This window comes from Psittacula echo, assembly GCF_963264785.1.
Source record: "Psittacula echo genome assembly, chromosome: 9".
NCBI classification, from domain to species: Eukaryota; Metazoa; Chordata; class Aves; order Psittaciformes; family Psittacidae; genus Psittacula; species Psittacula echo.
In genome coordinates this window covers 14,420,466-14,446,690 of record NC_137745.1, presented here as the reverse complement: position 1 = coordinate 14,446,690, position 26,225 = coordinate 14,420,466, and the positions used below count along the sequence as shown (strand labels likewise).

Here is a 26,225-nt window from a genome sequence, read left to right as displayed (position 1 = left end):
GTTTGTTATTAACTACAGGCATTGCTGTTAACTTCTAAAATGCTTTGTGTTGTCTTGGCTGATGTCTTCTGTTACAGCCAAGGCACTGTCACTGAGACACTGATGAAGCTTTTCTTTCGTTTGATGGTGCTTGTTCTAGTGTCATTGTGTACAGCAACAAGGAAATAAGGAAGATATTTTGATTTAATGTGGAGCCTTGGCCACAGTCTTTCAAGCTAACTTTACAACATTAATTAAATTAAAGAGATGTGGTCAGAGCATTTTAGGTGCTGAATGCATGCTGTACTTTGAATATGCACTAAGGACTATGAAAATGTCATTATGGTATCATGCAGCTCCCATATGCCCACTGTGATGCAAATCTGCTGGCTAGCTACTGCTATGGGTTTGGACTATTTTACGTTAAATTTATAATAGCACTATGGAAATCTGAGGCTAACTTAGCTGTATTGTAGGTTATGGTGGGATCTCACTGGCAGTTGAAGGACCCAGCAAGGTAGATATCCAAACTGAAGACCTAGAGGATGGGACTTGCAAAGTATCCTATTTTCCAACTGTACCTGGTGTGTACATTGTGTCCACTAAATTTGCAGATGAACATATTCCAGGTAAGCAGAAATGTTGGGAACATTTTGGTTAGTAGACAAAAGCCTTACCTAGCTGGCCAGTGCACTGGTGGGCTGTGGGATCTGGCTTGGAGCATGAGTCCCAAAGATTCAAGAAGGTCCTACCAGTACCTTCGACAAGCAGCAGCAATCCAAGTTCTGTAACATGGGTGTATATCACTTGGACCTGACTGCTAACTGGCTCTAAAACTTCCCTCATGATCCACTACAATTCAGAGGAAGCTTTCACTCCTCCCCTTGATGCAGTGTGTAATGAGCAGAGGATGAATGACTTGCTGTGGTACTTACAGGCAGCCCATTTACTGTGAAGATAAGTGGTGAAGGAAGAGTTAAGGAGAGCATCACACGAACAAGACGGGCTCCCTCTGTTGCAACAGTAGGAAGCATATGTGATCTGAACCTAAAAATTCCAGGTAACCAATGTTGTCATCCTCATAACCATAACTTACACTTGTATAGCTTGGGTGTACCTGAAGCAATAGAAATAGGGACTTCAGTGTTCTTAAGACATCCTCATATAAAGATAGTTGAGGAAAGAGATCCTGGTAGAGTGGTCTCTCTGAATGGGTAAAAATTAACATAAACTTTATTAGCATATAGAGAAATAAGTATCAGGGAGGCCTTAATCTATTCTGTGTACAGGAGGCTGGAGAATGGGTTGCACAGCTCACCCTGTTTCCAGGGTTTTAAGATCATCTTGCTGGCTGATAAGTGTTTGTACTGCTGTGTGTCAAATGTAAATGATGTAGGCCAGTCTTAGCTGGCTTAGGCAGTCTCTTCACCTGCCTCCGTAACACCTGCTAACTGGCCAAGCTTGCTGCTCAGCTGCACACAGCATACAATCTAGCACCTACGTGCCTCTTCCATCATTTGTACTGTGTGAGCTAAGGTCCTACTTCCAAAAACAAAACACTGAAAACATTTGTCACTTTCCAATCTGCGTTTTTTTTATTCTCTTGTTAGAAATTGATTGTGGGGATATGACAGCCCAGGTAACTAGTCCCTCTGGGAGAAACTTTGATGCTGAAATTGTAGAAGCTGACAAAAACACCTATTGCGTCCGCTTTGTGCCACAAGAAATGGGAGTCCACACTGTGGATGTCAAATACAGAGGGCAGCCGGTGCCGGGCAGCCCCTTCCAGTTCACGGTGGGACCGCTGGGTGAGGGAGGAGCCCATAAAGTGAGAGCTGGAGGCCCAGGGCTGGAGCGTGGAGAGACGGGTGTCCCAGGTAAGTCTTCTGCTTGCGCTAGGGTTCAGTACCCACCATGTGCAGGTCTGCAGCACAGTGCTTTGGTTTCGGTTGACCTGTCCTCTGAAAGCTTAAGCAGAGGTTACTGTAACACTGTAGGTTCACCCCAGGACAGGGAGAAATGATACTGCTGCATCATGTGGATAGAGTCTGGAAATCCGTGTTTTGGAAACTGCTCTCACAGGATGAGCTTGGGGTTGTAAGGTGTGTTATATGGGCAGATAGGCTAATTCAAGGCTAATAGGAGCCTCTTGGAGAAACTGCTAAGTGTTATCACCCAGGATGATGGGATGAGGTACCTTTCCTCATACACTTAAGTATGGAATGCTGCATGGTCTGTTAGGATGGAGCTGCAGCCCAGAAGCAGCAAACTGACTCTTATGTGTGCTCTTGTGTGTTCCCACAGCTGAGTTCAGTATATGGACACGGGAAGCTGGAGCTGGAGGACTATCTATTGCTGTAGAAGGCCCAAGTAAAGCCGAAATTGCCTTTGAGGACCATAAAGATGGATCTTGTGGTGTGTCATACATAGTTCAAGAACCAGGTACATACCAAGACCAAGTCATGCTGAAATAACACTGAATGCTACTTTCAAAGAAACTAAGGACACTCCCTGTTTCTTTTCTCCCTGCAGGCAACTATGAAGTGTCCATAAAGTTCAATGATGAACACATTCCTGAAAGCCCCTACCTGGTTCCTGTCATCGCCCCATCTGATGATGCTCGTAGGCTCACTGTCACTAGCCTTCAGGTGAGACATAAGGAAACATCTCCAAAACTTACCACACAGACTGATTTCGTCCTTGTTCTCCAAGACCAAAATGGCTGACCCTTCGTAATAATAGCCTTGCCTTGGCTGGTGCTTGTTTTGAAACTTAGCCTGCAGCCAGAGAGAGATTTTTGGCAGCTGGCCCCTTGGTAATGGGCTGGTAGAGTTGGCCCAGCACTAGCTAGCCAAAATATGAAGGCAGAAGGCTCAACTGTGTGTAATACTTGGGAATTAGGAATAAGAGGCTCTAGAAAGAGCACTGGAGGATGTAAAACTTGTCTTCCACCCACATTAGCCAGGGGAGAACTGAAACATGAATGTGATTGTGCTGATACTGAGTTACTTGATTGGCACATTGAATGAGGAGCAGGGTTTCCACAGGCGAATCAGTGCAGGGCTGTGTGGTTGGGACGTAGCTGCAGCCTTGCTGGAGCATTTGAGTGGGCAGATGGAGGGGGCCCCACCATGAGCTCAGAGCACAGATTTGCGCTGGCTGAGGTCATGCAACCACAGTCGCAGCTCTGATGATTCATGAACAGTAGTGAATCTGAGAGTGAATCACAGCTTTGTAGTTGGTCTGGGCTCATCTGTTAACCTCACCTTAACCTCACCGTATCATTTTGGTATGTGTGTGGCTACATACATTAGAATACAAGTGACATTAAAGGCCTGACTTAAATCTTCAAAGCCAGAAACTTGGATGTGAGACTGAGAATCTGTGTCTAAATATACAGAGCCTCAGTTCTCATCAAGGGGGATAACCAATTAGTACTTCAGTTGTGGTGGATTTTTTGATATATCCCAGCTGTGGTCCCCAGGAGTTTGTCTGGGCTGCAGGACTCCTCCACCATGGCTGTGTAAATGAATCATGGCAGTCTGATCTGATAGTATCTCTTCTAACCAGGAGTTACAAGGGCGTTAATTAGTCACTGTGGTATTGATGTTTCTCTTGTGTTTCATTTAAAGACTCTTTGACAGGAATACTTACTTCAATTGAGTCCTGGAGAGGCAGATAAAGCTGAGTATTCAGTAACAGAGCGCAGTGGGCAGCATCAGCTTTTGCTAAACCCGCATTAGGGACTTGCTTTATATATTGTACCTCAGTTCTACTCAGTCGCATTTATTTCCCTCTTCAGGATTTAGTTGAAAACAAAATCAGGTAAAGTATGTTAAGTATAAAATATTATTGCTGGATAGCTGCAAGGGCTGCTCTGGTTGAGGACTGCTGCAGCACGGATGCTGAGCTGCCTTGCCTTCTGCCGATGGCCTGAAACACAGCAACATCTGGTTTCATGATTTAAATTGCTTTCTTATGTTAAGAAGTCTTGTGGTGGCGTTCTAAATGCAGCCTCTTGTGGCAAATATAAACATGTGTATTACTCTTTCAGACAACTGAATTATCGGAGGTTTTCCCCTGAATGAATCTGGAATGAATGAACAGGCTGAAAAATGGAGCTATAGCTTAAACATCCTTTAAATCAAGTGCCTGAATACCGCAGGCTGACTTCAGTGATAACGAGTGATTAGTGTCCTAAACCTGCCTCTGCCTGATTTGGCAGAGTTGTTGGCTTCCCATACTAGTGTGTTACCATGGGAAAAATCAGCCTAGCCCACATGGGTGACTGCTGAGTCAGCCACCCCCTGAGAGAGAGAGCACTTCTGATCTGAGAGTAGAGACAAGTCACAGCTTGACACCTTTTGTTGAAACTGAAAAAAAAAAAAAAAGAAAAACTGTGCCAAAGTGGTTATTTCCCTGCCACAAATCTTGTGCTGTCTGAAACGAGAAGTTTAGATTTGATAATCTGACTGTTGCATTCTCAGGAGTCTGGATTAAAAGTTAATCAGCCGGCATCCTTTGCTATAAGGCTGAATGGGGCAAAAGGCAAGATCGATGCCAAAGTCCACAGCCCCTCCGGAGCTGTAGAAGAGTGCCATGTGTCCGAGCTGGAGCCAGGTGAGCACGGCTTTACATTGGTTGAAGCAAACTGGGTGACCTCCAAAACACGCTCATGCCCCATAGCGAGGGAGTTCAATCCCTTTGGCTTGCAAACAGTGTACCCAAGGGACGAGCACCTGGCTTGGAGGATGACCTCTTGCTGTCAAGAGTTGATTGGTCAGGGTTATGTCTATGCTTTTCCTAGATACGCCTCAGTCATTTCAGGAGCTAACTTGTGTGAGATACAGATATTTAAGTCTTGGCTTGCCAGCGAAGGTACGGTGATATTAATCTTAGATGAAATATGATGTGGTTGTTGAATTCAGCCAGGGAAGAAGTTAATTTTTCAAGGCTATGCTTCCATCTTTGACTAATAGTTTATTTTTAACTTGCACTCCTTCATATGAAAGGCCAAGGAAGCAGAATATAAGCAAACACTACAGAAAGCTCAGCACCGATTTCAGCAATGAGCTTTTCTTTTTCTCTTGAAGCCTGAATGATTGATGGTCTGTACTATGGACAGCAGCTGTCTGGCTGGGGAAGATCAGTCCCTTCTCTGGGTTAGCAAGCAATCAAATATGTTAAATATCAGCAAATTGCTAAATGACTTTATTAAATAAAGGTGTGGTGTCTGTGGAGTCAGAGAAGCCGCTGGTAAGATTTGGCCTTCTCTTACCAGCTGCTTTGCTTCTCTGTGCTGCTCTCTTGCCCGCTGACAGGTTGGGCTGTGATTAAGCTGTCATGTTTAGTGCACATGTGAGGCAAATAACACTAAAACTTACCCTGCGGACTAGATGACAGCTGAGATCAGGTCCTGGTAGACAAGGTGAAAATGCAACCCGTGACACCTCTTGTGATAAATACAATGTTTTGCTACTTAAGTATGAGCTTAGCAGCTTGTGTTGCTGAGTTGTCTTAAGGTGAGAGCAAAATATGTCAAAGCACTACAGAAGCCTTGCTTGGGTTGCTGCCCAGCCCTGCACTGGTTTAATTGCTCTTTTATTGTTCTCTCTGCTATATCCTCTCTTGCAGATAAGTACGCTGTTCGATTCATCCCCCATGAGAATGGCATCCACTCAATCGATGTGAAGTTCAATGGGAGCCACGTTGTGGGCAGCCCTTTCAAAGTGCGCGTCGGGGAGCCTGGGCAGGCGGGCAACCCTGCGCTCGTCACGGCATATGGGGCCGGCCTGGAGAGCGGTACCACAGGTAACCCTGCTTTTACAGCTCTGATACAGACCTGTTGGCTCTGGGATGTTGAGAGAGGCAGAACCTGTTCCTAAGCATGTACATGACTTTCCCTGCTAAGGCAGCTGAACTAACACACATTCTCTGCTGACCTTGGGCATAGGCTAATTTTGCTTTCTTGCATGCTTCTCAAGTCTTATAACCATCAATTGGCAAGTCTGCAGGTTATACTGAGACATAACAGACTTAAAACCTCTGTAAACCAGGAACTACAGCATGAGTTCACTTGAACTGGTTAGCAGCTGGGCTATGACTCTGCTGGTTAGCTTAGCTCCATGTAAGTGCTCCCAAGGTGCTCTGGCTCCCTTCCACGCATGAACATGAACAACAAAGGCTGGAGGCTTTTGTGAATGCAGATACTGAGTTGGCTGTCTAGCTGAAGGAGTCTTGTTTAACTTGCATACCCCTGTTACTTAAATGGGTGCAAGGCTGTACCCAGTTAGCTTTTCTTCAGTGCTTGCATCTCTAAGGAGTTTCAAGGTAAATGTAATTTGATGTGTAAACTCCAGGGAGTGTGGTGTATTGTTCTGTTTGTAGTGTGCTACACGTGCTTCAGATGCAGTGTGAATGCTGACTCTTCTTGGAAACCTGACACTTGTGTGCTGTGGCTGCCCCGTCTGATAGTTCTCAACTCAAGAATGTAGGGTTTAGGGTTTGGGGGGTTTTTTTAGTTATTGATATGATTTACTGCCTTAGTAAGAAATTATGAAAACATTCCAGGATGTGCACTTAGGTTTATTTAGTTGTGTGCTCTATTAAGCCACACACAAGTAACAGCAGAGTAAAACTGATAGTGTTTTACCTTTTGATAGGCACGGTGATATAGCTTGTTCCTCTTACGCTACCTATTGATGTCTTTTGTGGATCCCATTTCATACCTTTTTGCTTCCCTGGGGGAAAAAAAATAACTACTGCAGTTCTTTAGTCAAAGCTTCTGCTGTTCTGGAGAAACCAAGCAGCTGGTTTTGGAAACAGGCAGCTATACTGTGTAAAAATAAAGATATTATAGCCTGTGCTGCTTTAATAGGTGGAAACAAAAGCACTCATTAATACTAGCCACTGATGCATCAGGGACAGGGCAATTTTTCTTCATCTATAAAAACGGTCGGGGTTGTTTGTTTTTAATCTAAATAGACTTTAACTCCAGCAAAGTTACTGTGTGCCCCCTTGTTGAATCCTGGCGGCTGCCAAAAGCTCAGTGCCCTGGGAGCTGCTGAGCTGCAGTTTCTAAACAATGATCTAGTGTAGAGGTTTCAATAGCCAGTGGCTGAGCACCTGAAACGTCCCCCCAGGAGGGGTGCACGTCTGCAGCCTCCAACAAAGTCAGCCTTCATCTGGGGCACAGGGAGAGAGCAGTGACTTTGGAGCAAGAAGTCTTCAGTGAGAAGCTGTATGAAGCTTGCTGGCTTTGGAAATTAATCTTCCTCTGGTTGAGCAGCGCATGTTGCCTCACAGGCAGCACCAGTGAGATTTACTGCTAAAGCCCTGGAAGATGGTACAATCGTCTGTGGGAGCTGGGTTCTTTCAGCATTGTGACACAGCAGCCTCTTGTGTGGAGGAGAGGCTAGAAACTTCTGCCTAGTTCACCACCATGCCTGCATGCTTCAGTTGCATGCTTGAACTTTCCCATAACCATCCTGGTTTTGACTGAGCTCGAGCACTTATTCCTCCTCAGCAGTGTCTCATACAACAGCCCAAAGATCGTAAATATTTGAGGCCAGAGTTAGACAGTAAATTATTTGGGGGCTGAAAGTCTTGCTTAATTTTTTCTTGTGTTGCTGGCATTGTGTCATTGGCTTAGTATTAGGAGCAATAATTCAGCTGTGTTAACCAGATGCTGTAATTAAACAAGCTTTTGTTTCCACAAACTGCTTGGAGTGCTGCTGCCAAGCAGTTCAAACACCCGTCTCCTCCAGGAGATCTCCTGTCCCTTGTCTCTTTTGCTTTCTTGTGGGCTCTTCACTGCTGATTTACAGTCCAGGCAGTGAGATGGCTCTGAGTTTTCCCAAGCTTAGCCTTGCAGGAGGCTGTCTGTGTTGGCGCAGGCTCCAACACCCAGCAGAAAAGCTCTTGTTCTCAGAGTTTTCTCTGCAAGCCAGTCTTTTGATTCCAAATTACTTCCATTTTGTCCCTGAAGGGCTCTCATGACCCATTCTCCCACACAGTCACATAACAGGAGTGGAGGAGGGAGCTGAGTGCCGGTGGGGAGGCTGCTGGGGTGCAGAGCCCCCATGTGAGGATGCTGGGGGTGTGTGTGTGCTGTCCCTCCCTATGTGTAGCCTTGTCTTGTACCGAGCTACCCGTCCCTATGTAATAACTGAGGCTGCTTGTGTAACTTTGGGTGCGAGGAAGAGTGTGTCTTACTGTGCTACGTCTTTCTAGGATTGCAGTCGGAGTTTTTCATTAACACGACCAAGGCTGGTCCAGGTACCCTCTCTGTTACAATTGAAGGGCCATCAAAGGTGAAAATGGACTGCCAGGAAACTCCAGAAGGTTACAAAGTCATGTACACACCCATGGCTCCAGGAAACTATTTAATTGGAGTTAAATATGGTGGACCTAACCACATAGTGGGCAGCCCCTTCAAGGCAAAGGTTACAGGTAAAAAGCTAACCAGTGTTTACTGTGTGCCTGAAGTAGTTTGTGTCATTGAGCGAACATGTCCCTCTGAGATAGTGAGGCATTCAGGTCTAGATGCCCAAAAGCATGAGAAGAGAAACACTTCTCCCCATCATCTCCAAAGCCTAGGTGAGGGATCTCAGGAGAGGCTACAGGAGCATTAGCCACAGAGCTTGCCAGCTTGACTCAGGGGAGTGCTGTAAACATTGCATGGGGGAATATGAAATCCTGACCTAGTGCTAGGATGTTGCATTGGTAGCAGGAAAATATGACTTATTTACCCCTTCCCCCCCCCCCCCAAGCCTGAACCCTGGTTACCTGTAGCATAAGTGATGTCCCTCTTGATCTCATTTTGGTGCAGGTGGCACCTAAGCAAAGGTCAGTAATGTCTGAGAGGCTTTTAGATGATGTGAGGAAGGCTGGTTTAGGAAGCTCTTTCTCTCTTCAGTGCTGTGTTTAAGCACAGACTGGAGTTCACCTCTACTGCTGCCCCTGAGCTAGTGAGCCCTCTTCTGGTGCCTGTGACACAGTGATGTTCTTGGGAGTGGATGGCAGGGTCTGTACCTCTCTGGGCTGGGACATGCTCTGCTTTCAAAATGGGTTGTTGCAAAATTGCACCTGCTTTTCTGCCAACTCGAGTCATTTTTGGCATTTGGTGACTGGAGCACAATTAACTCTTCTTAAGCAGTCAGCTTTGCTTAATACATCTCAAAGTTCCTGTGGTCCTTTAACCACTCGAGGGCTCTGGAATGGGGTTGTTGCCAGTATTGCTTGAAGATGTCGGCTTAAAAATCCAAGAGGGAAATTGCTCCTCTCCAAAAATGCATTTTGGATGCAGAATGCATGCTAGTCATTAGGAGGGTTTTGAAACCTCCTTGTAAATGCCTTTCAGATGGGTTGAATCTGATTATCTGAAACCTTTTCTATTTCCAGGACAGCGACTGGTTAGCCCAGGAAGTGCTAATGAAACTTCTTCCATTCTAGTAGAGTCAGTTACAAGGTCATCAACTGAAACTTGCTATAGTGCCATTCCTAAATCCACCTCGGATGCTAGCAAAGTGGTTTCTCGGGGAGCAGGACTCTCAAAGGCTTTTGTGGGTCAGAAAAGCTCCTTCTCTGTGGACTGCAGCAAAGCAGGTATGGGTGTAGGAACCAGGTGGGACTTTCTGTTTACCTAAATCAATTTGCAGAGTTAAAATTCAGAGCTCAAGAAGATGATCTGGTTCTAAAGAAAAACTCTAAATGCTACATGGTGCTCACCAAATCAGTGCTGATATAGAGGCTGTAAAGATGCCAATTCCTTTCCACATGGCTTTATCTGAGCCAAGAGCACCTGAAAGAAACCACAGGGCTATGGCGTGAAAACAAACAGGTTGCCGAACTTGAGCAGCCCTTGTGGTGCATTGTAGCATGTGATGCAAGATGTTCCCGTCAGCCTTGAGCGCGGCTCATTATCCTCTGGGAGCATTGCAGTGGTAGGATTACAGACCAGCCGTGTTCACTGGTCTCTGCTATTAACTTCTAACCAAGTACTTGACCAACAGTGCCTGCTCATTTTCACGAGCACTGTTAATGTCTCCTGTGCTCTAGTTAGTTAGTGGTAGCCTCTCAGGTCTTGCAAAATGCACAAATGAACCCTTGCCTCTATGAGGTTGAAGGCTTTTATAAATGAAATTTCTTCTTATACCAAATTATATTAGCCATACCTCAGACTGCCACTCTGTGAATTAAAACAACAAAATCCTTGTGTTATGGGGCTAATAAATTATGGTACAACTGTGCTTGTTTATTTAGGCTTAGCAATGCTAACAGTCTGTTATTTTGCTGTAGGTTCAAATATGTTGTTAGTTGGCGTCCACGGACCTACAATACCATGTGAAGAGGTATCCATCAAGCATTTGGGCAGCCATCAGTACAACGTAACGTATGTCGTCAAAGAAAGGGGTGACTATGTTCTGGCAGTGAAGTGGGGTGATGAGCACATCCCTGGGAGTCCCTTCCATGTTACTGTTCCTTAAACTTGCTGGGCGTCAGAATCGATCTTTGCAGTTCAGATGTAGAGTTATACTGGGTGCAGTCCTGTTGCAAAATGCGGTATCTAGATACACACGGCTCACATTTCAATGCAGTCAGATGTAAACTCTGTAACTTCATCTTTTTACAAGCATTTCACTTCTATCCTACTTACCAGCCTAATGTCAATCTATTTAATGTCCTCCTCAAATTGTACTTTGGCAGTACTGTCCGGGTCACTGTTAATGTTTGGAGAATTGTGGATAACTAGACACTAATTTCCCTTGCGGATGTTAAAGACTTTAGATGTTAATCGAAAACTGGAATTTGTCTTTGTAATTGGATATCTTAACTACTGATTTTATTTGACTGGAGACTTTACATTTTAGTTATGGAATATGACTTGGGCTGTCCCCAGTTCAAATTCTTTTCTGTAAAGAAATGAGGTAAAACTGGTACTATAATGGGTGCCTTTGTATACTTGATCAATTTTAACGCTTAACACGATAAAAAGCTACTAAAAGTGGCTTTACCACTCAAATTTAAAATGTTTCTGAAAATGCTTTGCTAATGGTTTACATTTAGGAAAAGTTTATCTTTTATAGCAAACCAAAAGCAGACTGAAAAAGACTTCCTGGAAGCTTTCAGCCTTTCTAAACTTTGTATGCTTTGTAAATCTAGACAGGTAGCTTGTTGGCCATGATGCGGTTTTTAATTAGCTTGGGATTCTGCTGAGATTTCTGTGACTTCGCAGCTAACTTCCCACACTCTTTGATTTATTTTAAGAACAACTCCTGGATTGGCTGGGTTAAATAAGGCCCTGGAGGCTGCGGGCCAGGCAAGTAGCTGAGATGGTGCAAAGAAGCCAGCCTGGGGATGGGACCCTAAATCTGTAGTTGGGTATGGGGCAGGAGGGTGGGTGGGTGTACGAATTTACTAATCACAGCAATACCAGTCAACAAACTCACCTTTGGTGCAAGTCATTTTATTGTATCTCAGTCCAAGGACATGCCTGAAGCACGCTCATCTCTCTAAAATCCCCCTTATGCCACACAAGGCTGAGGGATGAGGAAAGAAAACTTCCTTATTAACTTGTCTGTCTGTCCTGGATTACTCCATGCTACTTCCAGTGTCCGTATCTGAATTGCTGTCAGCTGCTGGGGCTTTAGTAAACTCTCCAACCGAGCTTTAACTCTGCAATTAGGAGAAGGTAGGATTTGTTAAGAACCTGTTGAAATGTCACTGTCTGACCCTAGGGAGAAGTTCATGCTTACTGTTCTGTAGTCATGTGTGGATGCACTACTCTCCAGCACAGTCATTGGGAAAATAAAAGAAAGTTGGGTTTTTTTACTGTGCTTTTTTTGTGCCTTAATGTGAAATGCTCACTACATTGTAAACTAGGAAGTAAAAACAAAATAAACTGGAATAAAACGCAGGATTGTAAAATTGTATCTTATAACTTATTAAATAGAAATGTTTGCTTCATTAAATGTTTGCTTCATTAAAATGTGCATGTTAAAACCAACATTGGATTCTTTTCATATGTAGTCAGTAATGCTCAAACTACAGCAAGCAGCAGCTTCAGGCAGCCCAAATAACCCCATGCCTGTGAGCTGTGCAGGTAGCTGGGCATAACCTGCTATCAGTCTGATCCTGGGGCACTGCTGGCACTCACCAGCCCCTCAGGCTCCCTGTGGTTGTTTGCAGAAGGTGTTTCCCAGCAGGATGCTGTACCTGGAGCTGGCTGGCTCCGGCACAGGGCCCTGGAAACCAGCAGATGTTTTCCCAAACATGGTCCCGCTGGAAGCCCTGCTGAAACCTGAAACACAGCGGTTGCCAAAGGCTCCCCTGCCTCGGGTTTATCAGATTATTTCCTTTTTATAGTTAACTGTGTTCCATTAGCTGTGTGCTATGTCAGCCTGAACCTCCTGCTTCATGTTGTTAAACAAAACAAACCCAAAAAAACTGGATACAGCTGTTGGGTTGATTAGAACTTGAGAGCCTCGTCCCTCTGTAATTCCTAATTCCCAATAACCCTGGTCTTGTCTGGCTGCCTCTTGCCTGTTACTGCTTGGCACCTTGGTCTAATCATGAGCTGAAGTTAATGGGAGTTATCTGTGAAGCTGGTGGGCCCTGATTGTTACCTTGTCTGAGGTTACCTCCAGCAAAAGCTGGGCTCTGCTTCAAACAAGCAATTCTGCCTTGCCTAGGCACTGACAACTGAGCGTGGCCACAAAAATGGACTTGCTAAGGGCAGCAAGCATAGGGCGGTGTTGATGACAAGAGGTTTTAGTGCAGCATGGCTGTATTGATCTTCTTTGGCAGCAAGGTCCAGCCAACTCCACCAGCTCTGGCAGCTGAAGACTTTCTGTTGGGCACAAAGTGGTATTTTGGGGGGAATTGTGCTGCGCATTTGGTCTTTGGCACCTTGGCAAAGGTTTTCATTTGCAGTTCCCACCTTAGCAGGCAGCTCTGGGGCTGGGGTATTGCGGTACCTGGTTACTGGTGTCCCAATGCCTCTTGCTGGGTAGACTTGCAATGGTATGAGGTGCACTTCATTATTCATGGAGGACTGGCATGGGGTTTTTTTGCTCTAGCTGTGGAAGTGTTCTTTTCTGCCAGTTTGGTTAAAATGAAGTTCTTGCTTTCATCTGTTTCTGATGGCTGTCACTGGCCAGCAGTATCTTGTATACTTGGGTGTTGCTCAGAACTGAGAATTGCATTTTGTGTTGGGCAGCTCTATTACAGAAATGCAATCAGGAGCATCCACCACTTCTAATCAGTGCCTTGGGGGCTCCTGGGGAGAAGCGAGGTGGTTAATGGCCCCACAGTGTACTTAAACCTGCTGACAGCACAGCCCTTGCTTTCTGCACCACGCACAAATGTGAATGGATGCCTTTTGTTTTACTATGCCTCATACAGAAGATGCAAGAGATCTCGTGTTAGCTGGGGGAGGCAGCTTGTTACAGGCCCAGCTCTGTCAGGAGCTAACAGTGGTAAAGGTCCTGGTTTGCTGTAGGTGTCCATGCTGCACACAAAGCTGCCTTCTGCAAGGCTGCAGTGCCCGGCTGTGCGTCATCCTGGGGGGAAAACCCTGGGCATGGGCACGTCAGCTGGTCCCAGGCTGCAGCACGTGCTTTTAACATTGCCAGCTCTGTCCTTTGCCCCAGCATTACCCTGGCAGCACAGGGTTCATTTTTCAAAGCAGCCTCAGCCTTTCTGAAATAAAGTTTTATTAAGTGCAGCTCCCTGAATAGGCACCAGGTGCTATTTCTGCTCAGCTGCTTGCCTCAGGCAAGGGCAGAGGTGATCCATCCGGGGCCTGCCAGGAGCTTGTCATCTACTTCAACGTTTGCATGCCAGTAAATAACTCTCATGCCATTTGACACCTGGTATATTATTCTTCTTGCGCTATAATAAAACCTTGGATAGTATTGTTTGGGGTGTAGCACCAAGCGCCTTGCTTTATTAATGGGCTAAATCATGTTCCCTGTGACACGTGTGCTGGTGGACTCATTGCAGCTTGGGCATATGGTGACCAATGAGGCTGCCCATGGGCTGCATGGGCAGATGGGAGCTGATGGAACCTCCTTGTCCTTTCCAGTTTTAGTATAAGGGATTATCTTAATAAACTAAAGGTATGTATCTTAACCAATTATTAGAACTTTAAATTATTTCAAATTAGTTAATTATTTTAAATATATATGTATATGTATAAGCAGATATAAAAGGTAAACCATTATACTTAATTTTTCTTGTGATGTTACTGCAGCAATAAGTCTCCAATCCATGCCAGGCCTGGGGCTTTGCAGAGTACTTTGTGTGTCCAGAATAGATCTCCCTTCAACCACCAGAAAGCACTGAGCTGTTCTGATGTTTATCTGGTGTATTAGCAATGTGGGTTGTGGGGCTGTTGCTTAGCAGGACTCTGGGTTTGGTCAGATTATACAAACCCTGTAATTAGTTTTCCCTCTAATTGTCTGTGGAAAGTGAGATTGTGAAGTTTCCAATCCAGAACCTGTTTTTCTCTCTACTCAGTTTTAGCTTCTAAATGTAGTGGTTTAAACTGGTTTAATTGTATTTTCAGCATTTTTTACCCTACCCTGGGATGTATTCGCAGTCCAGACAATGCACCTTTCTTACTTAAAAATAATAAAAAGGAAACAGACTATGTATTAATCACAGTTAAAAGCCTGTCCAAAGTGGTTACATATAAACAAACATCACTTGACAGAAACTGGGATGGAGCTGCATGAAACTGCTAATTCAGGGAATGGCACAATGCATTTTACACAGTGACTTTTATTCATTTGAAGAAAGACTCTTTCCAAAGCATTTGTTGCTATGACAGCTGGCTGTGCTGCTCTCTCCCATGGGCCAAACCAAACTGGTTGCCCAGTTTGGCCTCTGCCAGGTCAGGGACAGCTCTGGACCCATTGGCATGCAGGGGATGGGGTCTTGCAAAGCTGCTGTCAGCATCCCCAGGTTTTTATTCTGTCCTCTGTGCCAGCTGGCCTCGAGGATCTTATTTCTCTTTTTCTTTTTCTATACATCCCCTATCTGTATCCACAGTAGCAGAAAGGAGTGTGTAAAGTTTTGCTGCAGGACATGCTGCTGAAGCACCCAGCTGTATTGCTGCGGGCTGAGAGCAAACCCTCCTGGTACCCACACTTTCAGCATCAAACTTCCCAACTCCTGAAAGCAAATGTCTATTTTAAACTATATGCTGTCCCTCTGTTACAGTAACTTAGAGAAATTCCCATCCCACCGTGACGTGCCACGTCTTCATGGCTCCATCTGAGCTGGAGAGGAAGCAGCAGGATGGGCTACAGCACTCCACAGCCTGCAGCAATTGTTCCTTTCAGCAGGTCCCTCTTGCAGAAGGTTATCAAAACAGCCCCGCTGCCAGCAATCCCTCCTGTGTGGGGCTGTTTCTCCAGGGCCTCCTGGGAAATGGTTTTAAATGGCTTATTGGAATGTCTCAGACTTTCAGAGTTAATTTTCATGGTTGTGAGTTTATATTGCACACTTAAAAAAACAGTGTCACTAAATCAGGCTGGATTTATAGCTCGTGTCGCTATTAATTTGACCGTGATTTAAAGCGTGTTCTTTATATAGCATGAATGAAAGGGTAATATATGTGATTTAGAAGAAATTAATATGCAAAATCTGGTTTAGCAGGACCCAGAGGTATGTTTGACAGCTCTTTCCTGTGATGAACTGCTTTCTCCAGGACCTTGGTACTGCAAATATTTACATCCATGCTTAGCTGGAAGCCTCTGAATCCTTTGAGCCCCGTGGAGGAGCTGCCCTTTGCTGGGAGGGTTTTTCTTTCTGACAGTGATGTCCTGCTAAGGTATTTTTTTTTTCTGGGGGGGATTTTGCATCTGGATTCATTGAAAATGGCTGGGGTCAGGCCCTCCTCCTGGCTGAGATGCACAGAAAGCAGCCACGTCTCAAATGCCAGCATTTGCAGAGCTTTCCAGGGAAGGTTTCTGGCTCCTTAGCCAAAATGGAAATTAATTGCTATAAATCTGTTTCCCAGCTAACAGCAAATACCCTGCAAACGCTGGCAGCTGAGGCACTATATTGAAAATGGCACATGAAGTATTTAACCTTGGTTTTCACACCAGCTAGAATACTGGGCTGCATAGAAAGTGCGTTCATAGTGCTGTACCAGGTGATAGTGGAGAGGTGGTGGTGCTTAACCCTCAGGATGACAGAGAGGAACATGGGCTAAACCTGGCTCCAGGGGTTGCAGAAAGAGCCCCTGATCCATGCTGCTGTTCCCCCCAGCACCAGAAAAGGGGGCCTGTGGCATTGGGACTGAACCAGCCTGTTGCAGGAGGGATACCGAGGAGTCCCCTTGAGTGGATGTGCCCCATAACCTGCCGGCACCTGGTCCTGGGAGCTGCTGCCCACAAGCAGGGCAGTCTTGTAAAGGTCATTGCGACGTGTTTCCTAGTTAAATGACTGTGGGCAACGAATAAACAGGCTTGGAGCCAAAAAAAGGTGCTGGTTTTTGTTGTAAAACTCATTTACAGGCACAGTGAGACTAGGGACACTTTGGGGTCAGCTGCGGGCCAGCTCTCAACAGTGAATAGAAAAGCTCTGTACAGAGACACGCACAGGAATGCAGGTCTATGAGCTCCCAGCTATGAAGAAATCATGTTTCTTTGCCACAGCTGGGTTTGCTGGCTTTGGCATCTGGGCTAAATGCTGTGGGGACGCCCTTGGATACAGGGATTTATAGCGAGCCACCAGAGGGTGCCCTAATAATATTTAATGCACGCATGGCTCCTCAAGGGGGTAGCCTGCAGGAAAAACCTAATCTGAGCAAGGGGCTGGCAGAGGGTGTGGAAATGCTTTTAATGGCCCAAAGGTGGAGAAAAAATACTGTGACTTTTCAAACTGTTTTCCTTCTGAATCAGGGCAGGAAGAAGATGACTGCTGCCTTCACCTGCTCCCTATCTCCTTGGCTTGCTTGGCAGAGAAAAGCCCCACCAGGGAGGGACCACTGTGCTACATGGAAGTTGGAAACAAGCTCCATGGGTGCCATGTGAGTGCTGCCCATGAAGCCCTTGCTCCACTCTTGGTCCTTTTCTGCAGTGGATGCTGTATCAATGAGTGGCCAAGTCCAGCCTGGGGCACAGAGCTGCTCACCACCATCCCTCCAGATGCAAGGGAGGCATGAAACAGCCAGGCTTGGACCAACTGCTGGTTTCAGTAGCCTCACACTGGCTTCTTGATTTTCCTGCCTTTGGTATTGCTATTGGTGCTGTTGGCCCTGCTGTGTGGTAGTGCAACCTGGTGTTTCTCGGGGATGCAGCTCAGTTGCTGGCTGCATATCTGCCTGTGGCTGCACATCTGTTCACATGTACATCTGTATGTTCAGACACAGGGTGCATACATGTCCCAGCCCAAACCCCATCAGTGGTGGCTTTGGTACCTACTGCTGTTGGCCCGTCACCCTCATTGCAGGGAAGCAGTGGGAGCTTTGGAGCTTGTTGAAGCTTAAATTGCTCACGTTTGTGTGTATTATTCATACAGTTAGACTTTCAGGAAAGCAAAACAAACATGGATACAAGACCAAATAAGAGAGGTTGTGCTGCACAGGGGTAAGTGCTGTGCCAAAGGACTTAAGAGCCAGGGGCATTTGCTGTGACACAGAGGGGGGACAGTTCCTGGTCCTAATGACCCCTGACCCTTTGTGCAGCTCATTAAACAGCACATCCCAGCATGTTTGATGATTGTTTATATGTAATTTATTTAATGTTCCCCTAATGTTGCATGTTCAATCACAGTGTGTGCTTCATCGCTCTGTGTTTGGGATATACAGGCCCAAATGTACAAGCCAGGTGAGGCCCTGTGGGGTTTTACACCAGCTCTCCTGTGGCCTCATTGCTGCCAGTACCTAAAAGGAGGCAAAGGGAGGTATGCAGAGCCTTGCCCAGGGCCAAAGGGTCTCTCATTCTGTGACACAGGCAGAGAGCTGTCAAAGCCCACCAGGGTCAGTGGGGAGCAGTGTCAAGGCCAGGAGGAAGACACGAGCCCTGTTCAGATGAGTCCTAGGTGCAGATGGACAAACCTAGCCAGTGAGGTGACTGAGGCTATGGGGAAATGGCCGTCCTGCTGCAGGCTGCTGCTCTGGGTTCCTGGGGGCTTCTCTGCCAAGGGACTTGCTCCCCCAGGACAGCAAAACCCATATTGTGTGGGTTTCTGCAGGGTGAGAGGCAGCCCTGGCTCTGTCCCAGTGCAGGGCAGCAGGGACCTCCTGTGGAGCTAGGATGGGGTCTTGTGGCATGGGAATTGAGGATGCCGTCAGCATCATGCATTGGAGAAGGGCTTCCCAAGGACCCAAACCTGATGGATTGGGGGATCTTAGCACTTTTTGTTCAGTTGAACCCTATCTGCTCTGTGTTCTCACCTGGCCAGGGCTGCTGTGGAGGAAACAGAGTTTTCAGCTTCTGAAGAGCCCCTCTGTTTCTCTCCCAGCCATGATCTGAAACCTGGCTTGTGTGAGACAAAGTTTCTCCAGGCCATTTCAGATTCCCAGTGTAAAACTTCTGTTTGACAATAAATAAAGCTCAAGAAACCTCATTCATTGAAAGACAAACTTTGATCTGGCTGCAGAATACATCGAGGCTCCTGCAACTTAGAAACCCCTTTGCAGTAGGGACAGCTGGGTAATGATCCCCGGGTGGGGAAAATCTAGAGACAACATGGACCATTAAACATTTTGGGATGTAATTACACTATTGTCTAGCGAATGCATGGAGTAAACAGAGGAATATCTATAGAGTGTGATTTATTCCTTTGTGCACTGCTCCTTTCTGCAAGCCAAGAAAGAATAGGGATTTATGTGCAACTAAGACATGAGGCCAGAGGCTTAGACTGATTTCAGCCTTCACATGAACCATCGCTGCTGTCAGCCGGACAATGGCATTCCTATAAAAATCCCAATGTAAATATTTGTTCTAAATCAGACTCTTTCCTTTTGCTTTGACTGGAGTATAACTGGGGGAGCTTATGTAATGCTGTGTCATTTCAAGATTAATTGCTACTGAAAGTTGAAGGATTTCTTGTCTGCCTTGCACACACTCCCCAGCCCCCTCGGGATAATCTCCTCTCAATTTAGTTTCTTCCCTAAATTCTTTCTCCCCAGACAGTGAGTTTCGCAAAGGCTAAGCTGCTTTCCTCCCCTAAAAGCCCAGCTCATTCGCTAGCCCTTCCTGCCCCATCAGCAGGCAAACTGGGTGGTGCTGATGAAGAAATGAGTATATGCCTCTACTAACAGTTGGATCATTCCCACTTTTCAGATGCCCTCTGTATGGCAGGGTTTGCTTTGCACTAACTCCAGCCTGTGGGCTGAGCTGAGAAAACAGATTGCTGCAGCACTATGTTAAATAATCATCATTAGAGGCTGGTTCATCAGACAACTTCAGGCTGCCATGGAGGTTTGGGGGGGTTGGGAAGGGGAAATGCAATTCACGTGCACATGATGATGCTGAAATCAGATTTTAATGTAAGTTTTATGATGTTCTGTAGCAGTGCTGTCACCCGGGATCCACAGGACTTCTCACCTGAGATTTGCAGGCAGGGTGGCAGCAGCAGGCAAGCAGGGGTGATAGCAGCAGCACTCTCTTCTTGCTGCTCCTTGCTAAGTTAGTGCAGAAGCCTCGATGCTGTGAGCAGCTTCAAACCCACACCGAGCAAATGCTCCAAGATCAGCAACATTTTACATTGCAAACCATCAGGCACAGACCTGTGTCCCACTGGTGGCAGCTCTGAAGCAGATGCACACACATGCACAATGCAGAAAGGTCCTTTTTATCATTCTGCCCCTGGAGAGGAATGGCAGAGCTCCAGAGCCCACGTGAACACATGGAGATCCCTGTCCTTCAGGTGCCACAGACAAAGCACACCAAAGTATTTTCCCTTTGCTCCTTACATTTGTGATCAGTACTGTACATACAGTATGCTGCTTCTAGCTGATCTGGTTTTGCACACGATTAGGAAAATAACCTGAAGGTTTAATTTCCCTTCTTACCCAAAATATTTGAACTTCAACTATTTGGTTCCTTTCCACTAACTATTGCACTTGCTGTGGGTTTATCTACATTAGTCTTCAGCAAGATCTGTTGACATCTGTGTATTTCCACGTCACTTGAGAGGACTCAGCACGCTCACGAGCTCGAGCGGCGGCTGTTTCTCGGTCTCCTCTTCTTTGTAAACTTTGATTTCAGCCAGTTGAAGAAGCCACCTTTTGCTTTCAACTCAAACTCTACTGGGAAGTGGTCGCTCACCCCCAGTGCCTGCAAGACAAGAGCACAGGGGGGTTTGGGAGGCAGATACACTCTTTCCAAACACTGCCCCAGAGGGTTTCACCACGGGGTGGGGAGGTGCAATATGAGCACTGCATCACTTTGGGAGGATGCAATGGCTTTATGGCCAGGGCCATGTTCAAAACTGCCTGGATACTATTGGCTTTGTACTGTGTTAGTCCTTGTCCCACAGCTGCAGAGGCTATGCTGTGCCTACCTGCTCCTCGGTCATCTGGAAGTCCTTCTGGAAATCAAAGATTTTGACAGACTGTGGCATGATGGCATGGACAAGCTTCTGCCCCCTGACCACGATCCTGCAAGGAACAAGGGAATGGGGTGCTATTATGGGTTGCCCAACCAGCGGCATGCAGCACTGAGCTGGTGGCCAGAGGGGTGGCCTTGATGCAATCACAGCTATCTATGGTTTGTCCTTACCAACGGACCAGGTACTCAGAGATACCAGCACCTGCTTTTGCTCAGTTTGGTTCATTGCTGTCCTTGACAGTGAGGCACCTAAATGTCTTGGTGTGTGTTGGCCTTGGAAGCCAGCGTTACATTACTTCTATCTGAACCCTCCCTAACAGTCCTGCAGAGTTCAAAGCTGTACTTTCTGCAAAGCTGCACTTTCTGCAAAGCTGCATGACAACAAGCCTGGAAAGTGCTTTGTGCTCCTGACTAGAAGTATCCAGACCTTGTTTCAGACCTTATTTCTCCCTGGACACTGTTCTGTCTTTGAAGGCCTCATGCATATTTGCTTTATCTGACAGTCATTGATACCTTTTGATATATTTTTTCCTCAGGGAGTCACAGTGAATGATTTGGTGATGAACACTTTACCTGTCATATGGGCAGCTTGTGCTTCTCTTCACTGTTGTGTCATTTTTATCACCGATTAGCCAGATGAATTCAGAGTCAGTCCTCAGCCGAATGTTCTTCCAGTGCTTTTGGGGAACGTAGCTACATCCAGCATTAAAGTCCCCCATGAAGATGAAGTTCTGGAAGGTAGGAGGGGTTTAAAAGGTAATCATGAGGACAGCTTTTCAAAAGAAGACAGCAAGGACTTTTAGGGTCAATGGATGCTCTCAGTAGCCATCGCAGCTTGAATAGCAAGCACTCATTGGGTGTACTGGGGCAAGTCTAAATAAGGCAATGGAGATGCTCAGGGGGCTGGAGCACCTCTCCTGTGAAGACAGACTGAGGGAGCTGGGGTTGTTCAGCCTGGGGAAGAGAAGGCTCTGGAGAGACTTTAGAGCAGCTCCAGTGCCTAAACGGGCTGACAAGAAATCTGGAGAGGGGCTTTGAACAAAGGCCTGTAGTGATAGGACAAGGGTGAATGAAAAGAGGGTAGATTTAGATTAGACATTAGGCAGTTCCTCCTTATGAGGGTGCTGAGGCGCTGGCACAGGTTACCCAGAGAAGCTGTGGCTGCCTCATCCCTGGCAGTGTTCAAGGCCAGGTTGGACGGTGCTTGGAGCAACCTGGTCCAGTGGAAGGTGTCCCTGCCCTTGCATGGGGTTGGAACTGGATAAGCCTTTAGGTCCCTTCCAACCCAAACCATTCTGTGATTCTATGATCCTTCTTTCTGCTGGGCACACCACCAAGCATGGTGATGAAACAACAGTTTTATTGTGAGATCAAGTTTACTTATTAAAATGTGGTGAACTCAATGAAAATGCGTTAAAGAGAAACTCAAAATCTGGGGCTTGTTGTCAACCGTTTTAAGGTTACCAGGCTGTGAGTAGTGAATAGCATGCCAGGTGAGTCAGTACCAAAACTGCTGTTAGTAATGTGGATGTGGCACCTAACCTCAATTTTCCAGCGCTGTTTTACATCTAAGTACACATCATAGAGTTCATCAATCTCCCGTACTGCTGTCTCTGGTGTGGTGTGTAGAGGGATTATAGCAAATTCTTTGACAGCTTAAAAACAAAGCAAAAGAACAGGAAAAAGCATACTGGTTAAACACACAATGAATCACAAAGAAACAGAGACTGAGTTGGAAGCAAGGTTTGTCTGAAGAAGAAAAAGCTGCTGTTCTGGCTGTGGATCAGAGGCCATTGCTTTGTAATTGCATAGTGCTCCCCACCAGCTACCCAGTGAGGCTGAGCTGTGATGCAGTGAGGTGCTGTGTCAGAGCAAGGCAAACCCTGCTCCGACACCCATGGCAATAGCTGCTCCCATGGCTGTGCCAGTGGCGTGGAACACATCCACCAAATCACTGCCCGTGGCAGCAGAGGAGGCTTTCCTGGGGCTGCAGCATGCACTAAGCTGTTGATGATGCTGGAGGCAGCAGCCCTGAAGGCAAAATGCTGCTTGTGCAAGGAAAAACAGCATGGGGTCAGGATGTGGCCCCTCTCCATAAGGGGTTATTTTGCTCCATAAGACTTGCCAGTGGGAGAATGATTTATTTCTTAAAGGTCTCACCAGTTTTTGGAGAGTGGAACCAGATGGTGAAGGGCTCTCTGGAGAAGGCATCCTCATCCCCAGGCTGGGTGTCTGGGTACTGGTAGGTTTGTTTCACTGATACCAGGTGTTGCCTGTAGCAGAATAAACAGGATAGGGGATGTCATGCTCATGGCTTGCTGGGACATGTCTAACTCTGACTCTGTGCTCTAAGCCATGGTCTGTGATGGATACAGTCACACTGGTGGCTCTGCTTGGGACCATCCCATGGCCAGGCACAGCCCATCTCTCCTGCACAGCCTGCACCTCTCCAGGTCCCTTAAAGCAAAGCCACCACCATGTCCAGCCCATCCCTACAGGGCTGTGACCAGGCAGGGCAGGGTAAGGGGCTGGCTTGTTGTCAAGGGGAGCTTGCTCACCGGTAGATGAAGGCATACTGCTCCTTGTAGCTCTTCCTTCCCAGCCTCTCGCTGACCACACAGCGGTATTCCTCCTTTGGCCCCTTCAGCTCTCTGGAAAGAAAGTGGTGTTCCTGAGTTTATTTCTGCATTCATGAGGGGATAGGAGGAGATAGTTTTGTCCAAGTGTATGGGATGTTGCCTGCCTGACCTCAGAGGTGGGTTGTAAAGGCAATAAACCCTTCTCAGGACCTGCGGTCTGGATCTGTGCTCCACCGCTGGCTCTTTCACTCTACCTTCCTGCTTGTTGCTGCTCTACCTCTCTTTCAGCTGGGTCTCACATCCAGCCAGGCATATGCTGCTCATTCCTCTGGGCTGCCAGTCCAGGCAGGCAATTCCCAATCTACAGCACTTCCCAATGCTGCAGACAGGCAGCTGCCCTGGTGCAGCGCAGTGGGAAGCTCTGTTTTTCCTTTGAGCTTTCCTTTAACAGATTGAATCTAAGTTATTTCGATTTAAAAATATGTGTCCTAGAGCAGTTTGGAGCTGACTTTGCTCCTGGCCTTCTGCAGGGCTGCCAGAGCCTTGTCCTTTCCTTGACGTCTGGGACAAAGCCCAGACCCTGAGCTTTCACCCCCATAAGGCAGCACTGAGCAGAGCACAGGCTCTTGCCAAGCTTCTTTCCCGACGTCTGCCTACTTGCCCGTGGCCACCGTACCTGGTGAGCTTCTCCACCAGGAGAGGACAAACCCGGTTCTTGTTCTCCTTTATTTCCATCAGCAACATGATGTCACAGCGAGAAATGATCTGCAAGGCGAAGGAGCAAAAGCAGTTTGTACATGGTGGGTTGTGGAGGATTAGAAACAGGTTGGACAGAAGTGGTTACTGGTGCGGGGAAGTCCTTTGTGGAAGAAGCAGCTCCAAGCCCGGGGCTGTGGGAGGGTGGCAGTGGCCTGAGCAGAGTCCTTCTGCTTTCAGAGCTGCCTCACATCCTCACTGGAGCTGGGAGAGGGAACTCGGGAGCAGAGCGGTTTCGGGTTTGTTGAAGAACTTCTGCCCCTGCCCTTGAGGAGGAAGTGTGGAGGGGAAGGGGCAGTGAGAGCTGCTGCTGCTAGCCTGCTTTAACCCCAGCACTGCTAGGGTGCTGCCCTGGCACCCCTGCCCTCACCTATGGTTGCTCACGCTTTTCTCTCCTCCTTGCCCCTCGCCACACTGGTTTCCTTCTCTGCTTCAGATCTGTCCTGCTCACAAACACCCCAACTCCCTTGGTGCCCAGATGGATGTGGCAGAAGCTTTTGAGGGGCTTTGAGGGGAGCCGGATAGGGTCCGTTATCAACCCACTGCAGTGGGGTTCCATCCTTTTTCTTGTGTAAGCACCCCGAGGGTCCTACAGCTACATGTGCCATCCAAAAGCTGCGTGTGCTGTCAGCATTCACTGTCCCTGCTTCTGTGGCAGCCCCTTTGAAACAGCCCATAGAGCCCAAAGCAACCCCAGGTTTGAAATGCTGTGGTCTGCAGCAGAGAAGCTGCAGGGTGCTAGGGGGCTGCCCCAGCCCCATGGCCAGCACCAGGATCCCCATGGGAAAGCCCAGCTCACCCTGCAGCACAGCACGCCCCAGGGCTTCCTTCTGCCCATGGCTTTGTTGTGAGTGATTTCATGGGAAAAAAAGCCCTTTTTTGTCCCCTGAAACATGCAGAAATCAGTACATTGCCCATAGTGCTGACGGTATAAGAACGGTCCAGATATGGAAACCCCTCTTCTCCAGAAGTTTGCAATGAAAGGATTAAAACCTAAATGGTGTCATTCCTCATCGCTGCCTTTTGACATTTGCACCCATCCCTCTCACACTGAACACCACCTCCTCTCTTATTGTGGCATCTGGGAGGGCACTTGCAAAAGCTGTAAGTCCAAAACAAGGTTCTTTTAAAAAGCTGAGTTATCTTCAGCTGCTGCAGAGGGAGCTTGATGGTGAGGGTTTGCTCACGTAAATCAGCAGTCAGGCTTTTCACTCTAATACGATTCTCTCTGCTGTCCTGAGAGTATGTGTTGAATTAGACAAGAATACTGAAGAATAACCAGCACATAAGCAAGGTCAATAACGTATCACAAACCAAAGCTCTGCGCATTCAAAGTCAAAATTATTTTTCCTGCACACAGAGGTTTAGCTTCTTTCCTAACTCCATTTCCAAAGCAAACAGCAGATGTTTTTTCTGTTCTATTCCCATGCAGGCTATAATAGCAGTAAACATCCTACTCAAACACAGGCTGATTTTTAGTTTAAGAGAATGAAGTTATTTAAATTATTCACTCAATTTTAACCTGAAATTCAACTGTGAAAAGATAAGATAAGCTGCAAGATTATGCAGCTAAGAAATCCTCAGAAAACTCAGTGCCTGTCTCATCTAGGCAATGAACGTACCTTTACCACGGCATCCACAACTTCAGGTCTGGCTATTTTAGTTTCTCCGAAAGACCTCACATTGAAGGAGCAGATTCTTAGGCTCAGAGATGGGTTGAAACTGAAGAGCCAAAGCAAGATGAAGAGCAACATCTTCAGGGACTTGGACAAAATGAGCTGCTGTGAGTGTGCCTATAAATATCTATGCGTGTGTTTGTGCATCCGTCCCTTTGTGGCCAGTTGGGAGATCAAACTGAGCAGTCAGCTGTGTCTATCACCAACATGAACAGGAATTACCATTTCCTCCTTTCCCTCACTTCCATCTCCCTGTGCAAAGCAGCATGGAGGCTTTGAACATCTGCCAGGGGGAAAACCAGCTCTCAAGCCAATGTCCTGATGCTGGAGAAGCAACTGCTCCACCAGACTCCAGCATTCATCCCCACAGAGACGGCTGCTGTGCCTGAACACCAGCCAGCACCACCATGGGCAGTGTTGGGCCAGGACCAGGCTCCCTGGGCCACCCAGGAGAGAGGTCAAGACCAGGAAATGGATGGGGTGTATGGTGAAAGGATCCGGGAAGCAGCAGTGGGAAGAGGGGGGTTTCTGGAGGGCACCAGTGGTGGGCACCAGGAGTCCCAGTGAGAGGTGATGGTGATGGGACACCCTGAATGCAGTGGTTTTGACCATGTCCATGTTTTGTTCTGCTTTTGCTGTGGTTGGAAAGTCACGCTGTGAGAAAG

The 26,225-nt window shown here is 46.9% G+C and overlaps 2 protein-coding genes across 4 annotated transcripts in view; one reads left to right on the top strand and one right to left on the bottom strand.

Moving 5' to 3' along the window:
- The window catches only part of FLNB (filamin B), a gene marked incomplete at its 5' end in the record, with an annotated part of 70,876 nt that extends 58,909 nt beyond the window's left edge, over positions 1 to 11,967 (top strand). For 2 of the 3 annotated variants that reach the window (XM_080625808.1, XM_080625807.1), the window contains 10 exons: positions 456 to 608; positions 917 to 1,039; positions 1,590 to 1,856; positions 2,284 to 2,421; positions 2,512 to 2,627; positions 4,467 to 4,599; positions 5,614 to 5,790; positions 8,212 to 8,430; positions 9,382 to 9,585; positions 10,279 to 11,967. In XM_080625808.1, the coding sequence (XP_080481934.1) occupies positions 456 to 608; positions 917 to 1,039; positions 1,590 to 1,856; positions 2,284 to 2,421; positions 2,512 to 2,627; positions 4,467 to 4,599; positions 5,614 to 5,790; positions 8,212 to 8,430; positions 9,382 to 9,585; positions 10,279 to 10,466 (1,718 nt within the window). In that variant the 3' untranslated portion in view covers positions 10,467 to 11,967. The remainder of the gene's footprint in view (positions 1 to 455; positions 609 to 916; positions 1,040 to 1,589; positions 1,857 to 2,283; positions 2,422 to 2,511; positions 2,628 to 4,466; positions 4,600 to 5,613; positions 5,791 to 8,211; positions 8,431 to 9,381; positions 9,586 to 10,278) is intronic. The other variant, XM_080625809.1, reaches the window with a different exon arrangement.
- A 7,592-nt stretch (positions 11,968 to 19,559) lies between these two features.
- DNASE1L3 (deoxyribonuclease 1L3) lies at positions 19,560 to 25,638 on the bottom strand (the record flags this gene model as incomplete). Its single annotated transcript, XM_080625487.1, has 8 exons — positions 19,560 to 20,276; positions 20,503 to 20,599; positions 21,123 to 21,280; positions 22,092 to 22,204; positions 22,710 to 22,822; positions 23,108 to 23,200; positions 23,805 to 23,893; positions 25,507 to 25,638. The coding sequence occupies 8 exons, from the start codon at positions 25,636 to 25,638 to the stop codon at positions 20,148 to 20,150; spliced, it is 924 nt and encodes a 307-aa protein (XP_080481613.1). The 3' UTR covers positions 19,560 to 20,147.
- Between the last annotated feature and the right edge of the window lie 587 nt (positions 25,639 to 26,225).